The sequence below is a fragment of the Equus asinus genome, chromosome 13 (assembly GCF_041296235.1).
Source record: "Equus asinus isolate D_3611 breed Donkey chromosome 13, EquAss-T2T_v2, whole genome shotgun sequence".
NCBI classification, from domain to species: Eukaryota; Metazoa; Chordata; class Mammalia; order Perissodactyla; family Equidae; genus Equus; species Equus asinus.
This window is the reverse complement of record NC_091802.1, coordinates 42,063,505-42,091,202: the sequence shown is the minus strand read 5'-3', so window position 1 is coordinate 42,091,202 and position 27,698 is coordinate 42,063,505. Positions and strand designations below refer to the sequence as shown.

Genomic DNA, 27,698 nt, shown 5'->3' with positions numbered 1-27,698 from the left:
ACAACTGGCCACGACATCCCTTTTCCTCCTTTCTCAGTCTTCAGTCTCTCCTTGTGCTCAGTCTCCTTCTGTCCTCTGTCACCCTTGCTTCCACCCTAGGCCATTTGATAAATTAATCCAGCCATCATTGGTCCTCTCTTACTGAAGTCGTTCTCTCTGTTCTTTGGAAACTAGTTTCTCTCCAGTTCACTGACTTGTCCGCATCCACTGTTCCATTGACCCAAAAGTGAATTTGGGCTTGGGGCAGCACAGAAGGTAGTAGAAGCTTCCGTGATGCCTGTGCTCCCTGGATGTGACCTTGCTCTGATCAGAAGCTCAGCAGCATCCAAAATCTGTTTGCTGCACTTTACCTCCTGACCTGGGCTTCCAGCAGGCAGATGTCACCCCTCCCCCATTGCTTCTCATTGTCCCTTCTTCTAAGAGAGACAGAGGGGGAGCATGAGCAAGAGAGAGCCAGAGAGGGAGACTGACTGAGGCTTAATGTTTTCCTCGGAGATATACAGTTGGCAATCTGTATCCACAAGTTCTGCATCTGAGGATTCGACCAACTGTGGTTCAAAAGGCCCACGATGGTTGCATCTGTACTGGACATGTACAGACTTTTTTTTCTAGTCATTGTTCCCTAAACAATACAGTATAACTATTTACACAGCGTTTATATTGTATTAGGTATTATAAGTAATCTAGAGATGATTTAAAGTATAGGGAGGACCTGTGTAGGTTATATGCAAATACTATGCCACTTTATATAAGGGGCTAGAGCATTGGTGAGGGTCCTGGAACCATTCCCCTGCAGATGCCAAGGGACCACTGTACAAGCAAGAGAAGGCAAAGGAGTTACCAGAGGCCACATCCATTTCTCTGGGTCTCAAACTCGAGGAAATTTAGTCCCTGGGCCCATCCCTTGACTCGCTTTACCTTCCCTCTACCCCCACCCCTTCCTAAAGACATGTTAGTAAAAAAAAAAAGTCAGGTCCTGTTTGGGTCCATTTATTATTTACTTTGAATAGGTAATACAGTCATATAGTTCAAAATGTACAAAAGGGTATATACAGCGCTAAGCTCCCCCCAATCCCCAACCTCCCGATTCCCCCTGGCAGAGGAACCAGAGTTACCCATTTCTTCTGAATATGCATATATAAGCAAGTATCTATTTATATTCTCCTCCTTCCTAAAACACAAATGGGAAGTATACCCTATACACTTCTGTGCCCTGCCTTTTTCACTGGAAGATTATTCCCTATTAGTATATAAGGAGATATAACTATTTTTACAGCTATATAGTATTGCACTGTAAGGCTGTGTCAGAACTTATTTAAACAGTCCTCTAGGGAAGAATGTTTCTTTTGTTTCCAAACTCTTGGTGTTTGCATACTCCCCCCTAATCCAGAACCCTGTCCCAGGGACGCCTGGGTGGGAGGCCCCGCCCTCCAGAGGTCCTGGCTTATCTACATGCCCACATGTGATTGGACAGCCCCTGGCCCATCACTGGAGTTCCTGTGTCTTCCTGCTTCTCACCCTTGGTGCCCACCCAGCCTCCTATGTTGGCTGCTGCTGAGTATAGGCGTGGCTGGTCACATACAGCCCTGACAAAGTGACCATTCCTTATTATCATTGTACCCACAAATCCACCTAAAATGCTAACTTGAGCTGCTGCGGTATCTGTGACCATCCTCCACCAGAGAACACAAGGCAGACTATACAAATGGGCAGAGAGAGCACACCCTGCCCCACACTTGGGTGCGGGCAACTCCCACTCCACATATGTGACAGACACAGGGGGACAGACAGGGATTTTCCTCTCAAACCAGATATCCCTTACATTTTGAGACTTCCAAACGCCTAGGGCCAGGAGAGGAGACTGAAGTTGAGAAATGAGGACTAGGAGAGCGTGGGGCAGAGGAACATCCTCTCAGGGCTGGGAGAAAATCCCAGGACAGAAGAACAGGTAGGAAGAGGAGTAAGAGGTGGTAGGCAAGAAGAAGGAAGAGGGAGAGGAGGAGGACTTGGATGAGAGGGAATGTGGGCCAAGAAGCCCCTTCACTCATCTGTGGATGTGTAGGCTTGAAAGGAATGCTGCCCTGGGACCTCTAGGGGACTATCCCCATTGCGGAGCCCCCATCCTCACCTCCCAAGAGAGGGACTGGGGAGGCCCAGGAGAGACCTGGAGGTGGCCTAAAAAGATTTGGGAAAGCCAGAAAACACAAAAAACAAAAAGCAGGGAGTCTTTTGGGGACAAGCTTGGCCATCACTTCAGTCTCCTGGCTGGCCATTCTCCTCTATGCGATGGGCACCCAGCAGGTCTGGGATCAGCAAAGCTAAGTCCCCCCTGTGTCAAGAATCTCAGGCTCGGAATGTTCCCAGCAGAGAAGGGAATCCAAGGGAGGGAGATGGGAGAGAGAGGACCTTGGGAGAAGGTGAGGAGGGGGATGTGATGAAGGAGAAGAGGGCACCAGGGTACCTGACCCAGTGCCCACTGCTCCCCTTCCCCACACACCCTGGCCCCGGGGCCCCGGCCACATTCCCCATCCTGGGGACCACCTAGTTGTGAGAAAAGCCCCCATGGGAGAAGGCAGGGAGGTTGGGGACACAGGCAGCAGCCTCGGGGAGGCAAGCTAGGGGGTTGACCTCACAGGCTCCAGCATCCTGGTCCCCCTGGAAGTAGACGGCATCAGCAGAATCGAACGAGGGGTCCTGGTCAAAGAAGTTATAGGGTCGAAGGAAGAAGCCCACACCGTTCCCCACGGTCACCGTGTTGGGAACGTCCTCTGCATGTGGGATGTGCAGGAAACCAGCCGTCACCCAGGCCACCAAGTCCTAGCAGGGGAGAAGAAAGAGGATCATGAGGCCTGGCTTTGCTAAGGACATGCCTGCCTCCCACAGTGGCCTTGTGTGTAAGGATTCGCCTTGCCAGCCCATCTTCCCTCAAAAAGATCTTAAGTCTTTTTTTTTTTTTTTAAAGAGTTTATTTTTCCTTTTTCTCCCCAAAGACCCCTGGTACATAGTTGTATATTTTAGTTGTGGGTCCTTCTAGTTGTGGCATGTGCGACGCTGCCTCAGTGTGGCCTGACGAGCGGTGCCATGTCCGCGCCCAGGATCTGAACCAGCAAAACCCTGGGCTGCTGAAGCAGAGCGTGTGAACTTAACCACTCAGCCACGGGGCTGGCCACAGGATCTTAAGTCTTTAAATATTTTTTTCCTACTGGTACAGAAGTCAAAGCATAAATAGTCAATTTCATATTGGGAGCAACACCTGCCTCCCTATCTGGAGCCTGCGTCTTCCATCTCTGACATGTCCCATCACACCACCATCAACCTACCCACCCTTGGAGGGATGATGACACCCGCAGGCTACTTCAGCTCCTCTCCCCCTAACTCTTGGAGAGTTCCCAAACTATAGCCGAAGGAAGGAGGACGGAGGAGGGAAGATCAGGGTTCTGGAGGCAGAAAAGTCCAACATTCAGAAATTAATCTTTTAGTGGTCAAGCCAGGAATGGGAGAAGCTTCAAATACAAGAGATGTGGTCTTCCTTGATGACTTACAGCCCTCTTTGAGTCCTCGAGCTCAAAAAGGACTCAGTTCACAAATCTGAGACTTAGAGGGCTGTAGGTTCTTGAGGATAGGCCAGCCTCAGCCAGAGTCTGCATATGAACTCCTAGCTTGGGAAGATTCTCTCAAGAGGTAATGCTCAGATCCACAAAAGTATAGAAGGCAGGAGTCAGCTCCACCCCTGAGGAGAACAGAAGGTTTTCAGGGATCCCCAAGAGAAGGTGAGGCTCATGGAAGCAGGCTAATTGTCCATCAATAGATGAATGGATAAAGATGTGGTTTATATATATATATATATAATGGGAATACTACTCAGCCATAAAAAATAATAGAATCTTGCCATTTGCGACAACACGGATGGACCTAGAGGGTATATTAAGCTAAACAAAATAAGTCAGACAGAGAAAGACAAATACCATATGACTTCACTTATATGAGGAATCTAAAAAACGAAAGAAAGAAAGAAAGAAAACAAAACAGAAACAGACTCATAGATACAGAGAACAAACTGGTGGTTGCCAGAGGGGAGGGGTATGGGGGGTGAAATAGGTGAAAGGGATTAAGGGGTACAAACTTCCAGTTATAAAATAAATAAGTCACGGGGATGTAATATACGGCATAGGGAATAGTCAATAATATTATGATACTTTGTATGGTGACAGATGGTCACTAGACTTATCGTGCTGACCATTTTGTAATGTATACAAATGTCTCATCACTGTGTTGCACACCTGAAGCTAACATAATATTGTATGTCAACTATACTTCAATTAAAAAAGAAAAGAGAAGGTAAGGCTCATCTTTGTGCCTCCCCCTCCCTCCCTCGGCCCTCCCATGGTTAGCTGACCTTTCCAGCAATGGTCTCATTGTTGATGAAGTCAGTAAAATCCACAGTGGGGGTCCAAGGATCGTTCTGATTAAAGATGCTGGTACTTCTGGGCTCTTCCTCCTTCCGCTGGGTCACAGCCAGCTGGTACCTAGGGAGGCACTGGTTAGCTCTCCGTGGTCACTAACTCTGTCCTACTGCCTGATTATGATGGAAGGGAGCTGATCGCAGGGACTTCAGCTTTCCTGTCTCATTCACACAGTGACTCTGATGTCACCACAGTGGGTCACCCAACACCTTTCCAGGTCCTCCTGTTCATCTCCCTGCCATTTCCTGGCACTGCCCCTCCCCCATCCTAAAGAGAAAAGAATTCTCAGGCCTGTGCTTTAGTACTCCATGGGGACCATGTGCCCACTGTGTACCTTTTGATAGCGAGGAAATCTTTCTGGAGTCTTACCTCATCTCACAGACTGTTTGAACTGAGTTCCCGGTTGGCCCTCTCAATGTTCCCTTCTCACTCTCATCTCCCCGAGCCTTTCTCTGACACCCTGCCACTCACCTGCCCCAGCTGAAGGCTCTCTCCATGGAGCTGTTCCGGGGCAGCGGCTCCCCAGCAAAGCTGAGCATCTGGATACGATAGCCCCTTGGGTGACCCCACTTGTTGCTATGGTTGCTGGCCAGGTACAGGTAGCGAGGGTGGGTGCCTCCCAGGGGGAAGGCGGCCTGCTCCTCTGTCTCCAGCAGCTTCCGGCTCACCCGCATCCTCTGTATCTGGTGCTCAGGGCTCCAGGGTACTGAGGTTAGGTCAAAGGCCATGTCCTCAGCCCAGACCCAGTTCTCCAGTCCTGCCAGGATGGGGTGGATGTGGGTGAGGGGAAGGGTGGGAGGGCAGGCTGGTCATGCAGCTACCCTGCCCCCACCTGACTTCAGAGTGGAGGCCAAAGGAAGCCCAGAATTGAGTGTGCCCCCTGTTTCACTCCCCTCTCTCCAAAACACTCCCAATCTTCCAGACACAGCTGTTGACCTGCAAAATATTTCTTCAAGGATTTCATTCATTCATCCTTTCATACTCATTAGCAGGGAGGCCTATTCTTGGCTCTGAAGACACACAGATGAATGAAACATTGTCCTTCCCCTCCTGCTCTCACAGAGGACACAGAAGGCAAAGCCCTGACTGGCATGCAATGTGAGAGGACCACATTCAAGGGTCCAGGTTATAGGAACACATGTGCAGGTGGGAAAAGGAGGCCTTCCTGGGCAGCTTTTCAGCCTCACCTTACAGGATGTCACCAGTAGAGATGACACGGCAGGGCATTCTAGGCAGGGGCAAAACCTGAGAAAAAGCCAAGAAGCCTCACTGCAACATGTGATGTGTGTGTCCAGGGACAGGAAGGGTGGAGTGTGGCTAAAGCAGTCCTCAGGGAAGAATCTGAAAGTTTGTGGGAGCTGTGCTCTAACGGGAAGGGCCTTGTAGGCTCTTCTGCCTATGGCATCCTCTAGGTGATGGGGAAAGTGGGAGCTGCATGAGGGAGCAGGCTGGCCTGGCTGGTAGGTCTCTCTGGGTACAGCACGGACCCTCGTTCTGAAAGGAAGCAGAGTGGAAGCAGCAGAGTGAGAACTGGCACTAACCAGGAGTGGCAAGGGGGTTGAGGTATTTCAGAGGCAGAACAGAAAAAATCCAGTGATCAACTCAATGTGGGGAAGGAAAGTGAAGAGACAAAGACTCCAAGACATCATGTAGCCTTGGCTCTTTCTGTGACCACCAACTCCAGGAACTATCCAGAATGTTCCACAGTATCCATTCTACCCCTCTCACTTAAGTGTATTGTGCCCAGAGAGAGGTGGAAAATCAGGGAGGAGGAGGGTCCATCTCCCCAGGAAATGTACAGCCTGGGGTGCTCCAGTGACTGGCTGCATGCCAGGGACTCACAGAATGCAATGGGATCCTCCCAAACACCAGCACCACAAGCCAGACGCAGAGAGATGAGCAGAAAGACAAATGGCTGCCTCCTTTCTGTGGGGCCCATATAAGTGCAAGGGAGGGAAGAGGGCAAAGGGGACCATGTTAGCCCCAATCCTGATCCTGCCTCCTCACTGAGCTTTGCCATTTCCCAAGATCTTCTGACGACTCACACGGAGGGAGGGTGGTAGCTGTGCACCCAGCCAACGAGCTAACATCCAAATAAAATTCAGCAGCCAACTCTCTCCCATCCAGCAAAGGAGGAAGCATGAAACTCCAAAACCACAGACTCATGCTCAAATCTTCCTTTTCTGGATGACCTCCATAAAGACCAAAGCAAATTGAGATAACTCTTGAGCCCCCTCTTCTGGAATCCCTGCCCCCCCAGGATGGCTTACCTCCTACATCCAGATCCACCTTGAAATGGGCGCTGTGGGTGTGGATGGTGCCCAGTGTGTGCTCTCCAACCTGGTTCCCGTACCTTCGGGCAGCACCAAAGAGGAATGCTGAGCTGATGTAGCCCGTGGCGTGGAATTTGACTTCTATGGCCCCACTGGAGTGGAACACCATATCCCATACATAATCATAGTTGAGCAAGGTAGACACAGATCTGACAACCAGCACTGTCTCTACAAGGCCCCCAAAATAGTGGGAGCTGAAATCTGAGTGGTGTCGCCTCAGGGGGAGGCCCTGATTCTGTTCAAACACACAAAAGGCATCATGCATTGTCTTGGGTTCTTGGGACTCCAAAAGGAAGTGCCAGTCCATGTAGGTAGCCAGGTAGGGGCAGTCCACCCCACGGGTCAGGGGAGTGGAGAACTTGCCCATGCCATAGCTGCCATCCATATAGCGGGTCAGCATTGATGCTGGCGAATTTCCACCATAGACGGCCGAGGCCTCCTGGAGGCTAATCTCATAAGCTAGTCGTTCTCCCCGAAAACGGATGTCAAAGATCCTTGGGCCGCTGTAAGCTCCCAGGCCAAAGGAGAAAGTCCACAATGAGGAGACCACTCGGTTCCCCTGGACACTGAAGCGGGGACCCTCGGGATGGACTTGCAGAGGGGGAGCCGGACCCGGGGGCACCTGGGACTTCAGGGACCAGGACCCACCTGTGCCATTGTCTGGGACCAGCACCACATTCACCAGGCCAGCCTCAAACTGGTCCTCCAGCTGGGCCAGACTCTCATAGTAGCGGCCTTGAAAGAACACCTTCCGGATGGTCCAGTGGGCAGGGTCCAGAGCCTTGTGGTCTACCAGCAGCTCCAACCCTACAGGGTGCAGGTAAAACCCAGCTCCTGAGATGTTGTAGTAGAGGCCAAACCAGGTGGCCCGGTCTCCTGATTGCAGACCACTCGGGGCTGTGGGCATCGTCGCCAGGTTCCGTTCTTGGTGTTTGTAGAAGCAACAGTGGTGGAGGAGACCAGCAGCCTTGGGCAGCTCTCTGTCAAAGATCATCTGGTCTATGTCCAGGTACTCTCGGATCGACATGGGGCGTCGGTAATAGGGCAGGGGGCCCCCATGACGCTCCACAGTCACATCCCGCATGTAGGAGGGCTGGGGCAGTGGTCCCACCACCAGCTCACTCACATTGGGCTGGGGTTGTCCGCCAAAGAAGACGATGGCCAGTGCCTCTCGGGCAGGCGGGGGACTTCCCCTGTCCAGGTGGGCCAGGGCTGCAGCCTTGGGGGGTAGCTGCAGCTCTACTGAGAAGACGCAGTTGTCTGAGGGGCGGGCCTGAGCAGCATCCACCAGGCCAGGCCCCAGCTGCTGGGTCAGAAAGCTCATCACAGCCGTCAGCTCCTCTCGGCTCAGGTCTGCAAACAGCTGGCTCTGGCCAGGGTGTGTCCAGGGCTGGGCACTGGGAGATATAGAGGGGCAGTGGGGAGGTGGGCTGACTTCACCCCCATCTCTTCCCCTGCCAGCTAGCAAGACACACACCAAAGCAAAGATGGTGATGACAGCCAGAGCAAGGAGCACCAGGGTGGTCTTCTGGTTCATTGTCCTGCGAGCAGAGGGACAGAAGATTGAGCCAGAGTTGAGACTTGTATTCTCAGGCCAGCAGAAGAGGGTCTCTCTTGGTTCCTATATTGGGGGATCTTGGATGCTGGCTGAGGTTCCCAGTCTTCAGATGCATAGGAGACTGAGAGTGGGAAGAACAGAGAAGGCTGGGGAGAGGGTGGGGCGGGCCAGAGTTGGGGGGCGGGTCTGAAGCAGGGCAGCAGCGATTTCCACAGACCTTACATGGCTTTGTCCTCCAGGCTCCAAATCAGACTCTGCTCTCTGGGTCAGGTTTGGAGCTGGAGAGAGCTGGAGTAAGAGGAAGTGGGGGGGGTGGGGGGAGAGAGGGCGGCAGTTTTCAAGATAATACAGCTGGCTAGCCTGAGCATGGAAATGCACCACCAGCCAGGAGCCGAGTTTGTGCAAAGCAGCCCCTCATCTCCCTCAGCCCGCTTCTTGCCCAGCCCCCATGTGCTCAGGGACAGATGTTCCCTTTCCTGTAACTTGCAACTATTATTTTCCTTCCAAGGAAATCCCCACCCCCAGCCCTTCAGCTTCCCAAACAGCATTTCTTGGCCTAGTCTGTCCCCCTTGCCTTCTCTCTCCCATTTCTAATTTCCTTGGCCAGAGTCCCTAATATTCTCTGGGAGATTCTAGATCCTTCAAGTCAAATAGAAGAAATTCAAATAAAAATCTTGTAATATTTTTATTATAAATTGCATATACCATCTATTTTTACAAAATCCTATCTATTCTTCCATTTCGATGCACATGCATAAAGAAATGTCTGGTATAATGTCCACTAAATGTGAACACTAGTTATTAATTTTTTTTTTGCTGAGTAAGATTCACCCTGAGCTAACATCTGTTGCCAATCTTCTTCTTTCTGCTTGGAGACGATTGTCCCTGAGTTACCATCTGTGCCAATCTTCCTCTATTTTGTATGTGGGTTGCCACCACAGCCTGGTTGCTGACGAGTGGTGTAGGTCCCCATCTGGGAACTGAACCTGGGCTGCTGAAGCAGAGCAAGCTGAATGTTAACGGTCAGCCCCGACACTGGCTATTTCTAAGTGGTAGGTGTGTGGTGGTGTTGCTTGAATACTTTAATATCATTTGTATAAATTCATCATTTTAAAAAATGAACTGGAAATAAGAATTAACCAAAAGGATATATGGGGGTTTATTGTGGGAGGAGGCTGTTTCCTAAGAAACATTAAGAGGCTGAGAGTCAGGGGAGCAAGAAGTGGGAACAGAGAGAGGAAGGTACATATGTCTCAGCACCCCAACTCTGTGTCCTACCACATCCTCAGGACTAAAAGTCTTGGTAAGAGAAAGGGGGCAGGTCCGGGACACAGGCTGCCAGGTGAGGGATGCAGGCCACAGGGTTGACACTGCAGAGCCCAGCATCCTGGCCCTTCTCAAAGTAGATGCTGCCAGGGGAGAAGATGGAGGGATCTTCATCAAAGAAGTTATAGGGCCGGAGCAAGAAGCCAACTCTGTTCCCCACAGTCACTGTGTTGGGGACATCCTCAGCGTGGGGGATGTGCAGGAAGCTGGCCGTAACCCAAGCCACCAGGTCCTGCAGGAAGAGGGAGAAGCTGGAGGACTCTGGAGGTGACACCCAGAGAACCACCCCTCAGCCACAATTCCCAATCTCCAGGCTCGGCCCTGCTTCCACCTCCGCCCAGCCCCAGGCCCACAAAACAGGTGTGGTGATCCATGTGAGAAGCTGTAGGGTAGTCCATGTCCCAGGGCTAATCGCACTCCAGGAGGGATGACCCATGTTGGTCATCAGAGAACTCTTTGGTCTCTGAATCTGAGACACGGAAACCTACCATTCCCTCCAACCTACAGCCAGGGGCTGGGCAGCCAAGATGCCAGGCACAGAGGAGCTCCTCTCCTCTGCCCCTAGGGCTACCAACCTCTCCTAAGAGAGTCTCATTGTTGATGAAGTCAGCAAAGGCCATAGTGGGGGTCCAGATGTCATTCTGGTAATAGATGCTGCTGCTCTGTGACTCCTCCTCCTTCCTCCGGGTCACCACGAGCTGGTATCTGACCAGGAACGTTGTAGGAAGGTGGTGTCAGAAAACGTCAAGGGCCTTTACCAGTCCAGAAGTCCTCTGGATCAGATTCTGTGTGAGACTATTTCCCATTCCCATTATCTACTTGGATCTGAGAGGAGGGACAGGGGTGAATGGTAAGCCAGGGGTAGTGAGTTGGGGTCTCCCAGAGCTGGAAAGGGGAAGGGGACCAGTCCTTCCCTACCACCCAGTGCCCAGGGCCCTCCTCACCTCCCCCAGCTGAGGGCCCTTTCCATGTCGCTCTCCAGGGGCATGTGTATGCCAAGGGGGCTGTGGATCTGGATTCGATACCCGCGCTGGTGACCCCAGGCATTAGTCTGGTTGCTAGCCAGGTAAAGGTAGCGGGGAAGGGGGCTTTGCAAGGAAAACGCTGTCAGGTCCTCCCTTCCCAGGACCTGCCGAGTCAGCTGTGGGCGCTGCAGTTGGTGCTCCGGACTCCAAGGGGCTGCCACAGGTTTAAACACCACGTCTTCCGCTACCACCCAGTTTTTCAGCCCTGCCAGGGTGAGGGGAAGGAGAGGAGTTCCATACCAGGTGAGACAGGTCTCTCATCTTCCCCAGGATGCCCACTGCACTGCCCTAACAAAGGGCAGCAGAGCTCACCAGACAGCAGTCTGTGCTGGAGGCAGAAGGCCTGGATTCGAGCGCTAGCCCACCTTCTTTGCACCTGCCCTGTCCAATATGGTTACTGTCAGTCACAAGTGGCTATTTCCATTTAAGTTAAAAATTCAGTTCCTCAGTCACACTAGCCACATTTCAAGTGCTCAATAGCCACATGTGGCTAGTGGCTAATGTATTGGACAATGAAAATATAGAACATTTCCAACACTGCAAATAGTTCTATTAGCACTGGCCTGCCCAACAGACCCTGGACCAATTCTTAGCTCCACTGATTCTCACTTTCTGAATCTCTGCACTGGGCATAATAAAAGCTGTTCTATGGGAGTTCTGTAAATGGAAAAGCACATGCAGGTGGCTGGTAACATTCTTGTAACTACGAAAGGGATAACATTTGTCCTGGAGAAGCTGGCTGGGAAAACCCAATCCCCTTCCATGGTGCCCTGCACACTCCTCCCAGCTCTGAGACTTGCTTTCTCAACAAGGTGGGGACCACTTTCCATCTTTTTCAGAAGTGAGTAGTTTCTATCTTTAAGCTGTCTGGGAGCTCCCTGGAACCCTACTGCATTCATAACCTGCACTCAGCACCCCACTCAGCACTGGCTCATATACCCTTTCTTTCTGTAGGTTCGGATTGTTAGTTCCTTTAAACATGACATACAGAAGGGCTCTACCGGAGTCAGTGCCTCTGCCAGTTATTGTCCTCTGGCCCACAGCACCAGCCTGTGCTGCACACTCTAAGGATCCAATAAATGTTTTTTATTGTACTTCCCAACAAGGCTCTTTAATGCCAAAAATGCTGAAGAGAAACTTCCAATCAGAAAACAGTCATATCCCAAATATGTCAAAGAATCATCCTAGTTAATAAGCTCATTTCAATCACGCATTTTCTTAGTTCTCCTTCCCCTCTATACCTGCACCCCGCGCCCCCCCCCACCAGTACACACACACACACACACCATGTGTTTATACTCGAAGATAAGAAAATGTTTTGCAAGAAATAAGCTTAGATGCAGTGCATTATACTTGGGCAGTCACTTCCTGTCCCATCTTCCCCCACCCTCCTTAGTCTCCCTAACTGTAAAATAGAGAGTGTCTAGTGGATTTCTAATTTTCTTTCTGGGTCTAACAGTCTGTGATTTGATAAGTTAGTCATTTTCTGTCCTTGACAAAAATCTGTCAGGAGCAGCAAGTCCTCTTTGTGCTCTGAGCCCTACTTGAGAAATCCCTTTCGACACTTGGAGTAAGCCTACTGTGTGCCTGCCATGTCACCAGAGAGCCCATTATGATGACACGTGCTGTCAGGAATGGATGGCCCACCCCAGGAGGATGGGGCCACCATCCTGTATCCCCAGTTGTCTGAAATCCTGTGGCGCAACCCCCAGATAGTAACCCCCTGGACCACCTCTACTCTGAAACCTCTTTAGACATACTGCTTCCTACCTCTGCTAAGGTCCCTGCTTTGCCCACCTCCCTTGACCCTCAGAACTAGTTAGGAAGAACTCAGACAGCCCCAACTCCAGCCCCCCATGCAGCTTCAGATAAGGCAAATTCATCACCCACGGAGTCACTCAAGGCTAAGGCAGCAAGGCACAGCCATTACATTTCAACTAATTTCACAATTGCAGCAAGTCAGAGGGGCTGGGTGATGGGAGCTGGGCGGGGGAGCTCTCTCTACCTTTTACCAGATACCCAGTAAGCCTAGTATTTCAGGCTGATAGCAACTAAACACACTCAAATCAGTCCCTGATCTGATGCCACAATAAATTGTGGTCTGGAACGCCACCCTCCTGCCTCTTCCGGCTTGATTTGGGGGTCTCCCTTCCCTCTGCACCACCCCAACTCTCAATCCTCATCCCACAAGAACTCACCTGCCACATCCAGGTCCAGCTTGAAGTGGAAGGCATGCGTGTGCACTGCCCCCAGCACTCGTTCTCCCACACGGTTCCCAAAGAGGAGGCTTTCCTCTCCCCCACTCAGGAAAGCTGTATTGACGTAGCCCGTGGCATGGACCCGCCCTTCAAGCGCCCCATTTGGGTGCAATACAAAGTCCCAAATGTAGTCATAATTGCCTACAGATGACACAGACCTCACTACAAGGGCCGAGCCAGCCAAACCACCATAGAAATGACTCTCTATGTGATTGTGGTGCCTTCGAAGGGGGAGTCCCTGGGCCTCCTCAAATACACACACAGCCCCCGGGAGCAGCTGGACTGCCCCTTTGCCCACTAATACGTGGATGTCCACCATTGTAGATTGATAGGGGCAGTCCACTCCACGCACCAAGCCCCGGCTGTGACTGCCAAGTCCATAGCTGCTATCCAAATATCGGGTCAACATTGTCTTGGGTGAATCGGCACCATAGACAGATACACACTCCTGGACACTGACTTCATAGGCCACCCGCTCACCCTTGAACCGAATATCAAAAATCCTCATGCCACTGAACACCCCATGGCCAAAGGTAAATGCCCAGAGAGAGGATACCACCAGGTTCCCTTGTACTCTGTATTGGGAGCCTTGGGGTGAGAAGTGAAGAGGGGGAAGAGGACCTGGGGAGATCCGGGATCTCAGGGATGAAGCCCCATTTGGCAGGGGTAGAGGAACTCTAACCACTTCCAGCCGGCCAGCCTTAAACTCCCATTCCAACTGGCTCAAGTCTGCATAGTAGCGCCCAAGGTAGAAGACCTGCTGGACAGCCCAGTGGGCAGGGTCCAGGGCCCTGTGGTCCAGCAGTAGCTCCAGCCCCACTGGGTGAAGGAAAATCCCAACACCTGAGATGTTATGGTGGAGGGCTATCCAGGTAGCACGGTCCCCTGAGCGTAAGCCCCTAGGGGTGGCGTGCAAAAATGCCAAAGTGGAGCCATTGTAGTTGAAGACAGAAGCCAGGAAGACTGGTGCCTTGGGTAGCTCCACCTCTTTCAAATGTTTCTCCATCTGGGCAAACTCAGTTCCCAGCAAGGGACGTCGGTGATAGGGCAGGGAGCCCCCATGACGCTCTACTGTTACATCCCGCATGTAGGAGGGACGTGGGAGCGGTCCCACCACCAGCTCACTCACATTGGGCTGGGGTTGTCCGCCAAAGAAGACGATGGCCAGTGCCTCTCGGGCAGGCGGGGGACTCCCCCTGTCCAGGTGGGCCAGGGCTGCAGCCTTGGGGGGTAGCTGCAGCTCCACTGAGAAGACGCAGTTGTCCGAGGGGCGGGCCTGGGCAGCATCCACCAGGCCAGGCCCCAGCTGCTGGGTCAGAAAGCTCATCACAGCCATCAGCTCCTCTCGGCTCAGGTCTGCAAATAGCTGGCTCTGGCCAGGGTGTGTCCAGGACTGGGCACTGTGGGATACAGAGGGGCAGCGAGGAGGCTGGCTGGAGGCACCTTGGCTGGTCAGCAAGACATAGGTCAGGGCAAAGATGGTAATGAGGGACAGCGCCAGGAACACGAGGACTACCTTGAGATTCATGGTGAATGCTGAGCTGAAATGAGAGTCCTACCAGCTTCCCCTTCCACATCAAATCATGGTTTATATTCAGTAGGATGGACAGGAATGGAGAAAACTCCACCCTGTGGGCTGGACAGGAAATTTCTGACCTTGATTTATATAATTCTGCTCCAATTTTCTGTTCTGTGGTTTGGCTCAAGGCGCTACTTCCATGTGCATAGCCTCCCCTGCCACTGAACACCTGCCAGCACAGTTAATCCCACTACTGATTTCCATCATTTAGACCAGATTAGGGGGCATTTGGATTAATGCTAACCTCTACCTTCCACCCAAAATGCGTCTGAGGAAGAGTGCAAATCTCAGATGCCCAATCAAGTCCTGTGTGCTACATGCAGAAATTATAACTGTCCATTTTCCTACCTCCTGGCAGGCACCACCTCCTAATGTTTCCAGGATCCACTGCCCAGTTCAGCAATATGCACTGTGTTTTGCCAGTTGCCTAAGGCCAAGCCCTTGATTTGTGGTCTCAGGCCTCTTCTACATAGTCAGTGAGAAAGAAGGAGTGGTGAGGACCTGGACTTAGCAATCAGATTTATATACCAATCCCAGGTCCCTAAGCTGGGTGACCACAGGGGAGTTACTTATCATGAGCCTCAGTGCCTTTACCTATAAAGAAGGGATAAAACTACACAATAGATTTCATGAAGATTAAATGTGATCATGCACACAAAGTGCTTAACAGAGCCTGATACAGGCTAGGCATTCAAAAATCCTTAGCTACTGGTACTGCCCTGTGAAACAGAATAGAGCAGATGTTCCTCCATTGTTCAATCTTAATCTTAAATCTCTTTTTGCAGAGACAATGAGGGGATCATTGGAAACCAGAGGCGACTTTGCAAGGTGGAAGTTGAAGAAACTTTATTTCAGAGGGAGCTAGGGTCCTAGACAGCCCCCAAGTCATTTGAAAACCAAAACCAGGGGTCCCTGGTATATCCTCAAGAAATTTAAGACATTATTCAGAGGGAAGAATTAGTATAAGGTAAAGAAAACGACAGGGTAGGGTGTGCCTTGAACCAGGTGATTCCCCATACACGGAACTAGAGCAGCCTCTACTGGCAGTTCATGGGTATCACTGGAGGTAGGGTAGGAAGGAACTGGGATCTTGTGAGGGTAGGGACAGAAGGCAGCTTAGGTCTGGGAACAGCTAACTTTCACATAATTCAGACCGAACACAAATGAAGGACCCACTCTTGCCTCTTGGTAGGCAGAAGCCTGAGTCTTTCCATTATTCCAGAGAAAAGAGGCAGCTCAAAGGGTATAAAAACACCCAACAGGGTGGCTGGAGGTGTATGTGGAGGTGGGTGTCCCAATGTGCACGCACATGAGTATGGGAATGTCCCTAGCCACCAGAGCATCGCATCAGGGTCTGTGGCTTTAGAAAGAGATCAAAGTACCTGTATTTTTAATAATTTCTTGACATGGTAAAAGAATTTTACATTACGATCCAAGGGTGGTAGGGTGAGAAGAAGGGGCAGTGGGAACAATCCAACAAACAAAAAGGGAAACTGAGAAACATGTGGCAGGAGGAGGGAAGGGTTTTAGCTGGAAGGGATCTGGAGGATGGGTAGGGGGGGCACTCCCCAACTAAAATGCAATTGGTTTGTTACTGAGTACTATTCGTGGGAAGACAGCATCCTCACTCCTTCTCTATAGAATATTGGGAGTCAAAATGATGCATCCAGGTGGAAATATGATTGGGGGTTGGAAGACAGAGACAGGGGAAGAATAAAAGTCAGAAACAGACACTGAGAGTCACCGGCAGGCTGACTGTAGATATCAACTCTTCAGTAGCGGTAGAATAAAAAAGTGGGGGTTGATGAGGATTAACACAAAAGCTTTCACAAGTGACATCTCTGGAAGATTCAAGAGATATGAGGCAACTCTTCTATGGTTTGACTTGCCCAGCAGCTTTCCACATACACAAAATGTGTACATGCATGTGTGTGCATACACACATGTATACACACAAGAGACTGCCTTCCCTGGAAGCACAATACTATAAATAAGAGAAATATTTTTCCCAAAGGGAAAGCCCAACAGGAAAAGCAGCATCTGGCCCTCACAGCTGCACACACGCCCATCCCAATTTACAACTGGCCTGGGAAGAGGCAACCAGGAGTCAGAGGACTGGCCTTTGCAATAACGCCCAAAGAGACTTGAATCACAGAGGATGGGGCCTTCCCCAATCCCTCTGCTTCTCATCTGTCGGTTCTCCTCCAACTCACCAACCTCTGGACACCAAGAGGCTGGAATATCAGGAGACGGCGGGGGCCCAGTGGTTGAAGACTAAGACAACTATCACCCTCTGAATGGTGTGTATGAGACAGGATTCGTGAGGGGAGGTGGGGGTCAGGCAAAGAAGTAGGAAGGCGTGTTCGTGTGAGTCTGTATGTGTGTGTATATCACGCACATATATGTATGTGAAAATCCTAGTTGTAAAAACATCTAAAGAAGCTAGGGACTTGGCTGAAGGTCTAAGATGTTTCTTGTCATGATCAGGTTCAAGGTGGGATGTGTGCAGATGGGAAATCCTAAGTCATCACCAGGGCAACTGTGGCAAGGAGGATCCAACATCCCATAGCGGAAAGAGACACTAACTTTATGTCGGGAAGAGAGGCGCTGGTACCTCCAATCCCAGTTCCTAAAAAACACCTAGCATTTTCCTTCCAGTTCCCTCAGCTTCTAACCAACTAATCTTCAAAAGGAAGAAAACACAAAGCCCAAGACACAGGGTGAGGGTGGCGGGGGAGAGAATACAAGTATTCTTGTGCTAACATCCTGTGCACACAAACCTGGAGTTCTCCAGAAATTAGGACAGGTCGGGTGTGGGTTATTAGGAAAAGAAATAGAAGAGTTCCTGAGGCCTGAAAAAAGAGGTAAACACGTCACAGAACTACATGAGAGTTTCATTAGACTCTAACTAAAAACAGAGAGAGGTGTGATTACTATTTCCAGCCAGTTTCCCCATCACGATAGTCATGTAACAAACCAAGGCAATGTCGGTCTTGAGCCAGACTCACAGAGTCCCCTGGCCCTGGCCCTGGCCTCAGTACAGTGTCTCGGCATTGCTGCTCCGGGGCCGTTTGATCTTCTCGATATTTTTCAGGATCATGTCATGTAGAGTGACCTGGGAGAAGAGGATTCATGGAATCACACCTCTGTTCTACCCCCAGTCCACGAAGAAAACCAGACCCCTCCAAATCCTCAAGCAACCATTCACATAATCCCAATCTCACTCAGGGAACTTGAATTCAAAGTGGCTCCCCCGCCTCTCTTATCCTCCAAACCAGGTTTAAGAGGGTATTTCCAATGCCCTGAGTGTCTAATAGCAACTAACACTTATTGAGCAATTACCATACCAAGAATTGCCTGGGGTCCTTTAATGTGGTATCTCGCTTGTTTTTAAAAACCATTTTTGTGCAGTAGATACTTGACTATAAATATCATTTCAGAGATGTAGAAACTGAGGTGTGAGGTTAAACAACTTGCCCAAGGCCACACATTACAGGTAGAGTTGGCTCTGTGCCTGAGTCTGTCTGATGCGCATCTTCACCCCTATACTATACTACATTCCCTCCCATTCAGGTAGAGAGAAAGGAGATACCCAGCTAGACACCCTCAATGATCTCATAGTTCTTAACACTCAGCTGATGAGCAGAATTTGCTCTACTCATTATACCTTCATCCCCTATCTTGGCCCCTAGAGAGTGGCAAGAAAATTATCACTAGAACTAAGAGAAGCCAGGGCACTGTGGGCAGGGACCAAGGTTACTTACATATTGATTCCTTAGCTCGGATATGATGAGTCGAAGGCTGATATATTCTTTCTCATCAATCTCTGTCACGGTGCGGCGATAGTCCTCCTGAAAGGAGGGGCAGAGAAAACGCTAGTTTGCGAGGCCTGACTGTCCACAGACAGCATTTTCCCACTAACAGTCACTCCTCCCTATTCTACCATTTCCACCCTCAGGCCACAAAACCCTTACTTACCACATGGGGATATTTAGCTATTTTAGAAACCAATTTGGCTCTTGTAATATAATATCTGGAAGGAGAGAGAAGAGCAGGAAGCTGCAGGAGACTCTGGATGACAGTACTTACCAGCCCCCATTTCCTGGGCCAAGCCCAAGTAGCCCTACCTAGAAATCTGGTCCAGATAAGATGCAGCTTCACTCTCAACGGTTCTTAGTTCTGCAACTGTCTCCTCCTGAAAAAATCAAGTGAGTCAAAAGTCACTTTCATGTTACCTTACAGCAGACTAAAGAGAAAAGGAAACAGCCAAAGCAGGGGAGATGAGATTACCTCCCAAGCCTTCCCCTCCAGTTTATAATGCAAGCATGTTACCTGAATGGACACCCCAAAGTTGTTCCCATCTTCTATCCTAGGAATCAGAAGCTGTACCCACATTTTGACCTAAAGGGTAAGGGGACCAAAACATATATATGAGGATGTTGGCCTTTCCTGCGGAAGCCATGAAGTATACAATTCAGGTTGCTGGGGTCAGATGCCAGGAACACAGAAGCCAAGATACTTAGCCTGCCAGTTCCCACATCACCTCCATGCCTCCAGCCCCCCACCCATCATTTTTCAAGTTCAAGCCAGGCTATTTGGGGTCAGCCCATAGGTCACTAGCCCGTGCCTCACCGTGTTGCATTTCTCGATCAGCAGCCGGATCTCAGGTTTCACTTTCTCAATAATGTCTACGAGCTGCTGGTTGCTTTTAAGCATCCCATTGGGCATCACAAACACCTTGGTTCCTGGCAGAGACGCAAGGAAGTTCAAATGACTGGGGTGGAGGGCAAGACATAGCATGCCCCACCTTTCTCTCTTCTTTCCCATGAGATATGACCTCTGCCTTTTTTTCTTTTTATCACATCTCTATCTACAAACCATGACACCACCAACAGATTTAAAAAGAGAGAATGTACACATTAACAAATGAGTGTCTAAGGTGTGCCAAAAGACTGGAAAATAAGGAAATTAAAATATGCTCTAGAGACTTACTATACCAATTATTACTGAAGAGGAAAAAATAAGGAATTGGAATTTCTGTGAAAGATCTGCAATGGGTAGCCACCTCCAATCTCTCTCCCTTGGTAGTCCACACTAAGTCAAACCCTTCCTGTTTATTGGAAAATTAGGTTTAGAGAGCTAAATGACAGCCATGTTAGGAGAACTTGGGAATGCTAAGACTGGGAAATAAAATCAGATCCTGCTTCCTGGCCAGAAGAATACCAGATCCATCCTGCTTCTCAGGGCTGCAAACTAGGGAATGGGGGTGGCTCTTACCTTGGAAGGCCTCTTCACATTCATCCAACCTTCGCTTCTTGTAAGTGGGCTAAGGATACAGAAAGACAGCCTCAACACCCACATCCCCATCACAAGTTACCCTTCAAGCAAGTTTCATCCCTTCCTTAACCCCATAGGTGGTCTTATTAATTGATGCACATTTTACTAAACACATTCAAGGTTTCAAGAAAAGGTTCTTTCTACAAAGCAACTTACACTCTGGTAGGAAGACCAACCTTTCAAGAAATATAACACATTAAGCATATAGGGGAGAGGAGTGGATACTATAAACAATAGCAAAAATGAATCTTTTTTTTTTTTGAGGAAGATTAGCCCTGAGCTAACATCTGCCACCAAATCCTCCTCTTTTTGCTGAGGAAGATTGGCCGTGAGCTAACATCTGTGCCCATCTTCCTCTACTTTATATGTGGGATGTCTGCCACAGCATGGCTTGACAAGCAATGCACAGGTCCACATCCAGGATCTGAATGGTGAACCCTGGGCCGCTGAAGCAGAAAGTGCGAACTTAACTGCTGCACCACCAGGCTGGCCCCAAAAAATGAACCATTCAATGCAGGGTGAGGATAATTAAGGGACTATGTACAAATCTGCTGGTTCCACAAAGAAGCACAATATTCAGTTAACGAATGTATTTAGCACCTGCTATGTACCAGGAACAATGTTAGGTACTGGGGATACTAAGATGATTAAGACAGTTTCTGCTTTCCACAATTGCAAGTTCTACCTATGAGACAGTAATACAGACAAAGCACAATTTGGTGTCATCGGTGTTATAATAGAACATGGACGTACGACTGATAAGGATTAGGTGCTAAGGATACACGGCAAAGACAGAGACTGCAGTTATAGAGCAAGAACTATTCACCCCATAGCAAGACTCAAGACATTGAAACAGGTAAGAAAAGTCTTACTTAGAGCCATGGGGACAGACCAGATAACCTGAGGGAACCTGTAGCTATTAGTCCTAATTAAAACTCACTCTAACATGGAGTAGCATTAGCATATTCACCTCATGTTATAAATGAAAGTCAGGGTCTAAAGGGGATGTTACTGGAGTCATAAGGTCTGTAAGAGTCCTCATTCCAGGTTCAAACCCCACTGCCCGCTCTGTACCTGCTCAGACTGACCAGGAAATAGAGGACAGATAACCTATTGCTTTAGAACACAAAGATAAATATAGGACACTTACACCGTCCAGTCCATCGTGGCTATTGGTGAGAAGAATGGGGTCAGGGACTGGGAGATTCATGTCTGAGTGGATCTGAGTTAGGTCATGGATGTTTAGGATTGGTTCCTGAAAGAGAGACACCCACCCCCAAAACAACATTAGTTTTTTCAAGATGAACAAAGAAATATTTCACTTGAAGGGCAAAAAATGAGAGTGCCTTACAGTACAAAAAAAAAAATAGAATCAACACATGATTTGTCCCATTTGACAGAAATATTAGGGGCAAAAAAATTGGTGAATTTGAGGAAAAGAAAAGGAGTCTCTCACCTTCAAAAAACTATCAAGTTCTAACAACTTCTTTGGGAAAAAATTTGCCACCAAGTCTTCTGCCTAAAGATGAGAGAAAATACAGCTAAATTAATAATTGTGGGAAGGCCCCTCTCTGATATCTCTTCTTTGGGAAACTCCCAACTATTAACCAATACTCATTTTTCTATTTATTCACTCACCTCACTTGTGATCCGCTCCCTGAAAGAATCAACCTAAAATTAACAAAGACAGCAATTCAGTAAAAGCAAGTCAGTACCTGGCAACAGAGGTAAGGACAGGATGGGGAAACCCAAATCCAGCTGTCTTTCTCTCACCTTGTAATTGCAATGGGAAGCTGAAAGGCCCCCAGACTGCAAATACTTTATTTTTTTGACGATCCATTTCTCCATCTCAGGAGAGGGAACCGGGGCTTGAAGGCAGCACCCACCTGTCTTCCCTCCCTCTTTCCCTCCCTCCCTCCCTCCCTGTGTCTGAAGCTGTCTGAATTTGAGAGCAGACAAAAGACAGGTAGATATGAGAGATGTGAGCTCACAAACGTGCCAACCCCCATCCAGACCTGGCCTATGATAGGAGGCAGGCCTGACGCCAAGGGCAGGGGCAGCGGCAGCGTCCAGAGGCGGGGACGTTGCTAGGCTGGGGGACTTCCAGCTGTCACTGGTCTAAAGCACTGAGTCCACCACGTGTTCGCGGAGGTCTCCCTGGGGCTCTCGACCACCAGACGGGATACAGAAGACCATCCCATGTTATCCTCTATCACCGATGGCGTCCCCGGGAGTGGGGGGCTGGGCTGAGCAGAGCGGAAGCTCGGAGCTGGTGTCCCCAGGGAGACAAAGACCCCATGGGGAGTGGGGAACCGGTCAGACTGCTCCAGGATCGAAGCGAGGGGTAAGGAGGCCCGGACCGGTGCCGCTACCTTGAGCTTCACTTCCTGATCCACCTTCAGCAACGAGGCCATGGCCGGGCCGGGCCGTGTCCGTTCCGATGGAGACCGGAGGCGCTGTGGGCTCCGGGGACAGGGTCAGAGGGACGGGAGGAATCTCAGCTGCTCTCGGGACGCGGCCGCCCTCGCTGGCTCACTCAATGCTGTCTCGCTCCCTCCCTCCGTGCCGGCCGCCCGCCCGCTGCCTGCTCGCTCTCTCGCTAGCCCTCCCGGCTTTCGCCGCTCACGCCGGAAGTTACGTCACAGCCAATCGCCGGGACTCCGGCAAGAATGCGCACGTGCCCTGCGCAGCCGCGCTGAGGTTCGGCTCCCGGACGGGCCGGGCCAGGCTCCCATCTCCCGGGGTCTATCTGCGGTAGGCGTGAGGTAAAAGGGAGGACGGCGGAAGGTGGTTTTCTGAGAACTGAGCTTTAAAGAGACTCAGGCACTCTCCTTCACCGAGGGGGCCGGAGCCGCAGCCGCCTTGACAGGACCGACGGCGCCGTCGCGCCCCAATGACGTCGGCCCGAGGAAGCCGGCGGGCCTGGCGCTGAGTTCATGGGGTCTAGTCTGCGATTCCCGCTGTCTCCTCCTGTTGGCCAAAGCTCTAGTGTTAGGCTAGAGCCCAACAGAAGACGGCAAGTTCTGTTGTACCAGGCTTCCCCACCTTTCTCCGCCACTTATTCTCATACACTTCCAGATCTCGGAGATCGACTGCCTGATAGGCAACCCAAATCTCCTGACTTCTAGGACAATGCTGTATCCCTTTTCCTAATGGAATGCAGAGACCGTCTCTCTTCACTCACCCATTCACTGGGTCTGTCTCTTAACATTGGTTATTTCGCTTAATATAATGGACCAGGACTGTCCCAGAGCCTGGAACTATAATGTGAGTCACTCATGTAAGTTAAAACCTCCTAGTAGCCACTTTAAAAAGTAAAACAGGTGAAATTAGTTTTAATCATATTTTACCTAGTTTATCCAAATATTCTCATTTCAACATGTAATCAATATGAAACATTAATAAGGTCTTGTATATTCTTTTTTCATACCAAGTCTTCGAAATCTGGTATGAATTTTACACTTACTGCACATCTCAATTCACAGGCATTACATTTGTAGTACCCAAAAGCCACATGTGGCTAGTGGCTCCTGCATGGAACAGCACAGCTCTAGGAAACAAAAGGTAAAATAGACTCAAGTTCTCTGGTCTCACGGGGCTTAATACTGGGGAAAGACATCAGAAAGTAAACTGACAACATAATTGCAAAATTTGATAAATTTTAGGAAACAAATAACTGATGTAGAGAGTACTAGGAGTCTATTTTAGGTAGAATGGCCAAGGAAGTCCTCTCAGATGAAGTGACAATTAAACTGAGATCTAAAGGATGTAAAGGGATTCACTTGGGAAGAGTGAGGGAAAGAGCCTTCAAACGTATGGGTGCAGCACAGGCAGGTGCCCTGGGGAGTGAAAGAGGCTGTCCTGTTGAAGAAATTGAAAAACTAGTTAGTGAGCTAGGGGTGGAGGTGGGAGTGGGGTGGGGAGGGTTGTTAGGAAACAGCTTGAATTAAGTACAGAGGCACATCATCTGATTTACATTTTGGGGTGACTCTTGCTGTTAAACACTTATCCTGGGCAGGTCTCTGTGCTAAGTGCAAGGGAGATGGTGGGAATAGGTGGTTAAATGAAGTGCGACTGACCATGGTCTTTGGATCAGAGAGACCTGGCTTCAAATCCCACCTCAGCTCCTTACTGTAATATCTTGGGAAAACCACTGAAATGCTGAGTCTCAATTCCCTCATCTGTAAAATGGAATTTTAATCATTATTAGTAAATAAATAATATAGAATTCTGTAGAGTTGTGAATATTGGAAATCATATATATGTAAAAGTACTAGCATAGCGCCTGGACACAAGGTGGCAGGCGCTAGGTAAATAGTAGCCATTGTCAGATAAGCTACCTATTAGTGCTTAGCATGAGAAGGTTACTCCTTAAACTATGTAATTATTATCATCCCTGCTTTCAAACTCAAAGTCCTTTTCCACTTATTCAAGGCTGAATACAACATAGCCTATACTACCCACCTTGCTTATTAACATGTAACAGTTTTCCCCCTTGTACCTCTGCTTTCTGTTAACACTTGCCCTTAATAACTGTTGAACTCTGATCTGGAACTTAACTTCAGGAATGCTTTCCTAAATTAACTTCATCCTATTTTAAGTATACCATTACCCTGCATATCTTTCAGAATTAATAACTTCAACTTGAAAACTTAATATGTTTGTGCTTGTTGAAATATGGCTTTGTTCTCAAATAATCGAGTTTTGTCTTCCTCAAGTAGGTTGTAAGAAGACAGATACACATTTCTTCTTTATTTCTCTTCTTCCTCCCTTATCCAAACATTTTACATAATACTCTGCTCATTTATTTATTCAGTGAACAATTGCTGAGGGCACCACTATATTTAATAAATTTTGTTCATTCCAGGGTCCTTATGAATCAAAATGTGATCACTGATGACTGGTCTCACTTTAAATTCATGTCCACAAACCTCAAATGGGTCCGACACTGCCTGAGATCCTACTACATGCTCCTGACAAGTTTATTCTCCCACATTCCAAATGACTGTCATACATTCTCATCTCCCTAAACCTCCAATATCCCTCCCCTCCCACCTCCAATTTATGGTCTTGGCTCAGTCTTCATGGAGAAAACAGAAGCAAATGAGAACTTCATCTCACCACCAAATCTGCCAGCCTGCAAATACTTTCTGCCTTTCTTCCTCTTTCATTGAAGGAAACATCTCTGTTCCCATCAAAACTCAACTCTTCCTTTTGTACATTGGATCCCATCCACTTTCACCTTCTAAAAGTCTGTGCTCCAGTGATTAACCATTCTTTTCAATATATTACATTTATCCCTCTCTACTGGATCATTTCCAAACATGACAGATATCTCCTATCTTCAGAAAAACACAGCCTTTAACCCAAATTCCTCTCTAGCTATCACTCCATTTCTGTGCTCTTTTTCATGGCAAGACTTCTTGAACAATATGATTGCCTCTTACTCTATTCCTCATCTACATTTACTCCAATCCACTCCAATCAGGCTTTCCCACCCCATGTTCTCATTGAGATAGTTCTTGTTGGTTTGCTGCTGTAACACATTAACCACTCCCCCTCTTAAAACATATACAGCAACCTATTCTTCTAATTTTCCTCCAACCTCAGTGGTGACTTCTCCATTTCCTTTGCTGGCTCTTCCTGCACTGTTCCAATTCTGAATGATGGCATGCTACAGGGTTCAGTCTTATATCCATTATTCTCCTCCACTAAAGTATCCTTTATACTTTCCCTAAGAGGTATTACCCATAGCTTTTAATACCATCTGTATGCTGATGGCCTTAAATTTATATCTCCAGTCCTGACATCTTCACTGAGCTCCAACTGTCTATATGACATCTCTACTTGGATAGCTAATAGGCATCTCAAATGTAACGTGGCCAAATCAGAATTCTTGATTCTCCCACACACCTGTTATTTTCCTGCTCTTCCCCATCTCAGTAACTGATGTAATTGTCCCCCGAGTTGTTCAAACCAAACACATACCTGTCAACCTTGATTCCTCTGTTTCCCTCATCTCCCCACATTCAATCCCTCATTGGGTCCTGTCCACTTTACCTGTATGATGAATCGTATATGAGTATGCTTTTCTCCGTCTCCTCACTTGTTATCCTAGTCAAAGCCACTGTGATCCTTAGCTGGGACTATTACAATAGATTTCTCTCCATTTTCACTCTTGCCACCCCCCCACCCCCCACACACATTCTATTCTCTACTCAGCACCCAAAGTTAAAATAACTTCTAATGTCAACCACAAGAATGGCAGTATCTACTAAAGCTGAATAAATTTCTTTCATATATATATTCATGACCCAGAAATCCCAACTCTAGGAACATACCCAACAGAAATGCATAAATTCACCAAAAGACATGAACAAGAATGTTCATAGCAACACTATTCACAATAGCCCCAACTGGAAACTACTCAAATGTCTCTCAACAATTGGATAGATAACTAAATTTTAATATATTCACAAAATGGAATACAGGACAGTATTGAACATGGATGAACTAAAACTACACACAAGATGGCTGAATCTCACAAACATAATATTGAGTCAAAGAAACCAGAAACAAAAGAGTATCAACTGTATGATTCTGTTTACATGAAGTTCAAAAACAAATAAAACCAATCTGTGGTGTTAGAACTGGGGATATTTTTTCCCCTTGGGGTGAGTAGCAACTGGAAGGGGAGGGCAGTTGAGAGCTGGTTACATGGGTGTGTTCACTTGTGAAAATTTCTTGGACTGCACACTTAGGATTTGTGTTCTTTTCTTTATGTATTTTATACTTCAGTAAACAGTTTTTTAAAAGTCAGCCAGATCATGTCTCTTCCCTGCTTCTCACCCTCAGTGGTTTCCCAGCTAACAGAGGCCCTCCTGAATCTCCCAGTTGAAGTAACTGCACCCACCCTTGCCCCCACTTATTCTCTATCACATCATGCTCTTTTATTTTCCCCATCACACCTACTATATTGGTTTGCTGCTGTAACAAAGTACCACAAACTAGGTGCCTTAGGACAACAGAAATGTATGGGTTCACAGTTCTGGAGGCTAAAAGTCTGAAATCAAAGTGTTGGCAGGACCACGCTTCTTCTAAAGGTGCTGGGGAAGAATCTGTTCCAGGCCTCTCCCCTAGCTCCTGGTAGCCTCAGGTGTTACTTAGCTTGGAGACAACCGTTTCTCGTCATATGACTTCCCTTTGTTCATGTCTGTCTTTGCCTGTTTTTATAAGAACACCAGTCATATTGGATTAGGGCCCACCCTAATGAGCTCATTAACTTCATCATCTGCAAAGACCCTCTTTCCAAATAAGGTCACATTCACAGGTACTGCTGTTAGGACTTCGACATCTTTCTGGGGGACACAATTCAACCCACAACACCTACCATTATCTGAAATTATCTTATTCATTTGTTTACATGTTTATTGTCAAATTCTCTCCTTTAAAATATAAACTATTAGAGCAGTTCACCAGTGTATCCTCCCAGACCTAGGAGAGTGACTGGCACATGGTAGGTCGTCAATAAATATTTGTTGAATTGATGACTTAGGCACAGCAATGCCTGGCACCTGGTAAACTCTGTGTGCCCTGCTACTTGGAGAATATATGATGTCAGTATGTATAGTGCTTGAGGGATTGTGAATAATCAACAACATACCCTAAGTTGTGGCATGTGGGATGCCGCCTCAGCATGGCTTGAGGAGCGGTGCTGTGTCTGCGCCCAGGATTCGAACTGGTGAAACTCTCGGCCGCTGAAGCAGAGTGCGCGAACTTAACCACTCAGCCACGGGGCTGGCCCCAACAAAGATAGGTT

General features: G+C 48.5%; 3 protein-coding genes across 5 annotated transcripts; all 3 read right to left on the bottom strand.

Annotated features, from left to right (window-relative positions):
- Positions 1–974: 974 nt before the first annotated feature.
- LOC123275624 (amine oxidase [copper-containing] 3) lies at positions 975–8,777 on the bottom strand. The gene is made up of 4 exons (XM_014833651.3): positions 6,734–8,777; positions 4,935–5,220; positions 4,397–4,526; positions 975–2,817 (listed from the first exon to the last, which is right to left on the bottom strand). Exons 1-4 carry the CDS (start codon positions 8,331–8,333, stop codon positions 2,542–2,544), a joined length of 2,292 nt encoding a protein of 763 aa, XP_014689137.3. The 5' UTR covers positions 8,334–8,777; the 3' UTR covers positions 975–2,541.
- A 245-nt stretch (positions 8,778–9,022) lies between these two features.
- On the bottom strand, positions 9,023–14,687 carry AOC2 (amine oxidase copper containing 2). 3 transcript variants are annotated; one of them, XM_044746188.2, is made up of 4 exons: positions 14,093–14,687; positions 10,625–10,910; positions 10,256–10,385; positions 9,023–9,912 (listed from the first exon to the last, which is right to left on the bottom strand). In XM_044746188.2, exons 1-4 carry the CDS (start codon positions 14,538–14,540, stop codon positions 9,646–9,648), a joined length of 1,131 nt encoding a protein of 376 aa, XP_044602123.1. In that variant the 5' UTR covers positions 14,541–14,687; the 3' UTR covers positions 9,023–9,645. The 3 variants fall into 3 exon arrangements, with proteins under 3 accessions (XP_044602123.1, XP_014689139.3, XP_014689140.3); XM_014833653.3 differs by having other exon boundaries at positions 12,904–14,624; XM_014833654.3 differs by lacking the exon at positions 9,023–9,912 and having other exon boundaries at positions 10,363–10,505; positions 12,904–14,624.
- Positions 14,688–15,362: 675 nt separating this feature from the next.
- PSME3 (proteasome activator subunit 3) lies at positions 15,363–22,771 on the bottom strand. Its single transcript, XM_014833656.3, has 11 exons — positions 22,252–22,771; positions 21,518–21,550; positions 21,336–21,398; positions 21,030–21,134; positions 19,820–19,868; positions 19,175–19,287; positions 18,875–18,943; positions 18,670–18,737; positions 18,521–18,575; positions 18,307–18,393; positions 15,363–17,657 (listed from the first exon to the last, which is right to left on the bottom strand). The coding sequence occupies exons 1-11, from the start codon at positions 22,291–22,293 to the stop codon at positions 17,577–17,579; spliced, it is 765 nt and encodes a 254-aa protein (XP_014689142.1). The 5' UTR covers positions 22,294–22,771; the 3' UTR covers positions 15,363–17,576.
- Between the last annotated feature and the right edge of the window lie 4,927 nt (positions 22,772–27,698).

Excerpts from the sequence above, each read along its gene's own strand:
- LOC123275624 (XM_014833651.3), bottom strand. The coding sequence starts at position 8,333 with ATGAACCAGAAGACCACCCTGGTGCTCCTTGCTCTGGCTGTCATCACC. Across the intron at positions 5,221-6,733 it reads GGTGGATCTGGATGTAGGAG|GACTGGAGAACTGGGTCTGG; the intron begins GTAAGCCATCCT and ends CCATCCTGGCAG. Across the intron at positions 2,818-4,396 it reads ATGAGACCATTGCTGGAAAG|GACTTGGTGGCCTGGGTGAC; the intron begins GTCAGCTAACCA and ends CTCCCCTGCTAG.
- AOC2 (XM_014833653.3), bottom strand. The coding sequence starts at position 14,491 with ATGAATCTCAAGGTAGTCCTCGTGTTCCTGGCGCTGTCCCTCATTACC. Across the intron at positions 10,911-12,903 it reads GCTGGACCTGGATGTGGCAG|GGCTGAAAAACTGGGTGGTA; the intron begins GTGAGTTCTTGT and ends TCACCCTGGCAG. Across the intron at positions 9,913-10,255 it reads ATGAGACTCTCTTAGGAGAG|GACCTGGTGGCTTGGGTTAC; the intron begins GTTGGTAGCCCT and ends CTCTTCCTGCAG.
- PSME3 (XM_014833656.3), bottom strand. The coding sequence starts at position 22,293 with ATGGCCTCGTTGCTGAAGGTGGATCAGGAAGTGAAGCTCAAG. Across the intron at positions 18,738-18,874 it reads ACTTTGGGGTGTCCATTCAG|GAGGAGACAGTTGCAGAACT; the intron begins GTAACATGCTTG and ends TGATTTTTTCAG. Across the intron at positions 18,576-18,669 it reads TATCTGGACCAGATTTCTAG|ATATTATATTACAAGAGCCA; the intron begins GTAGGGCTACTT and ends CTCTCCTTCCAG.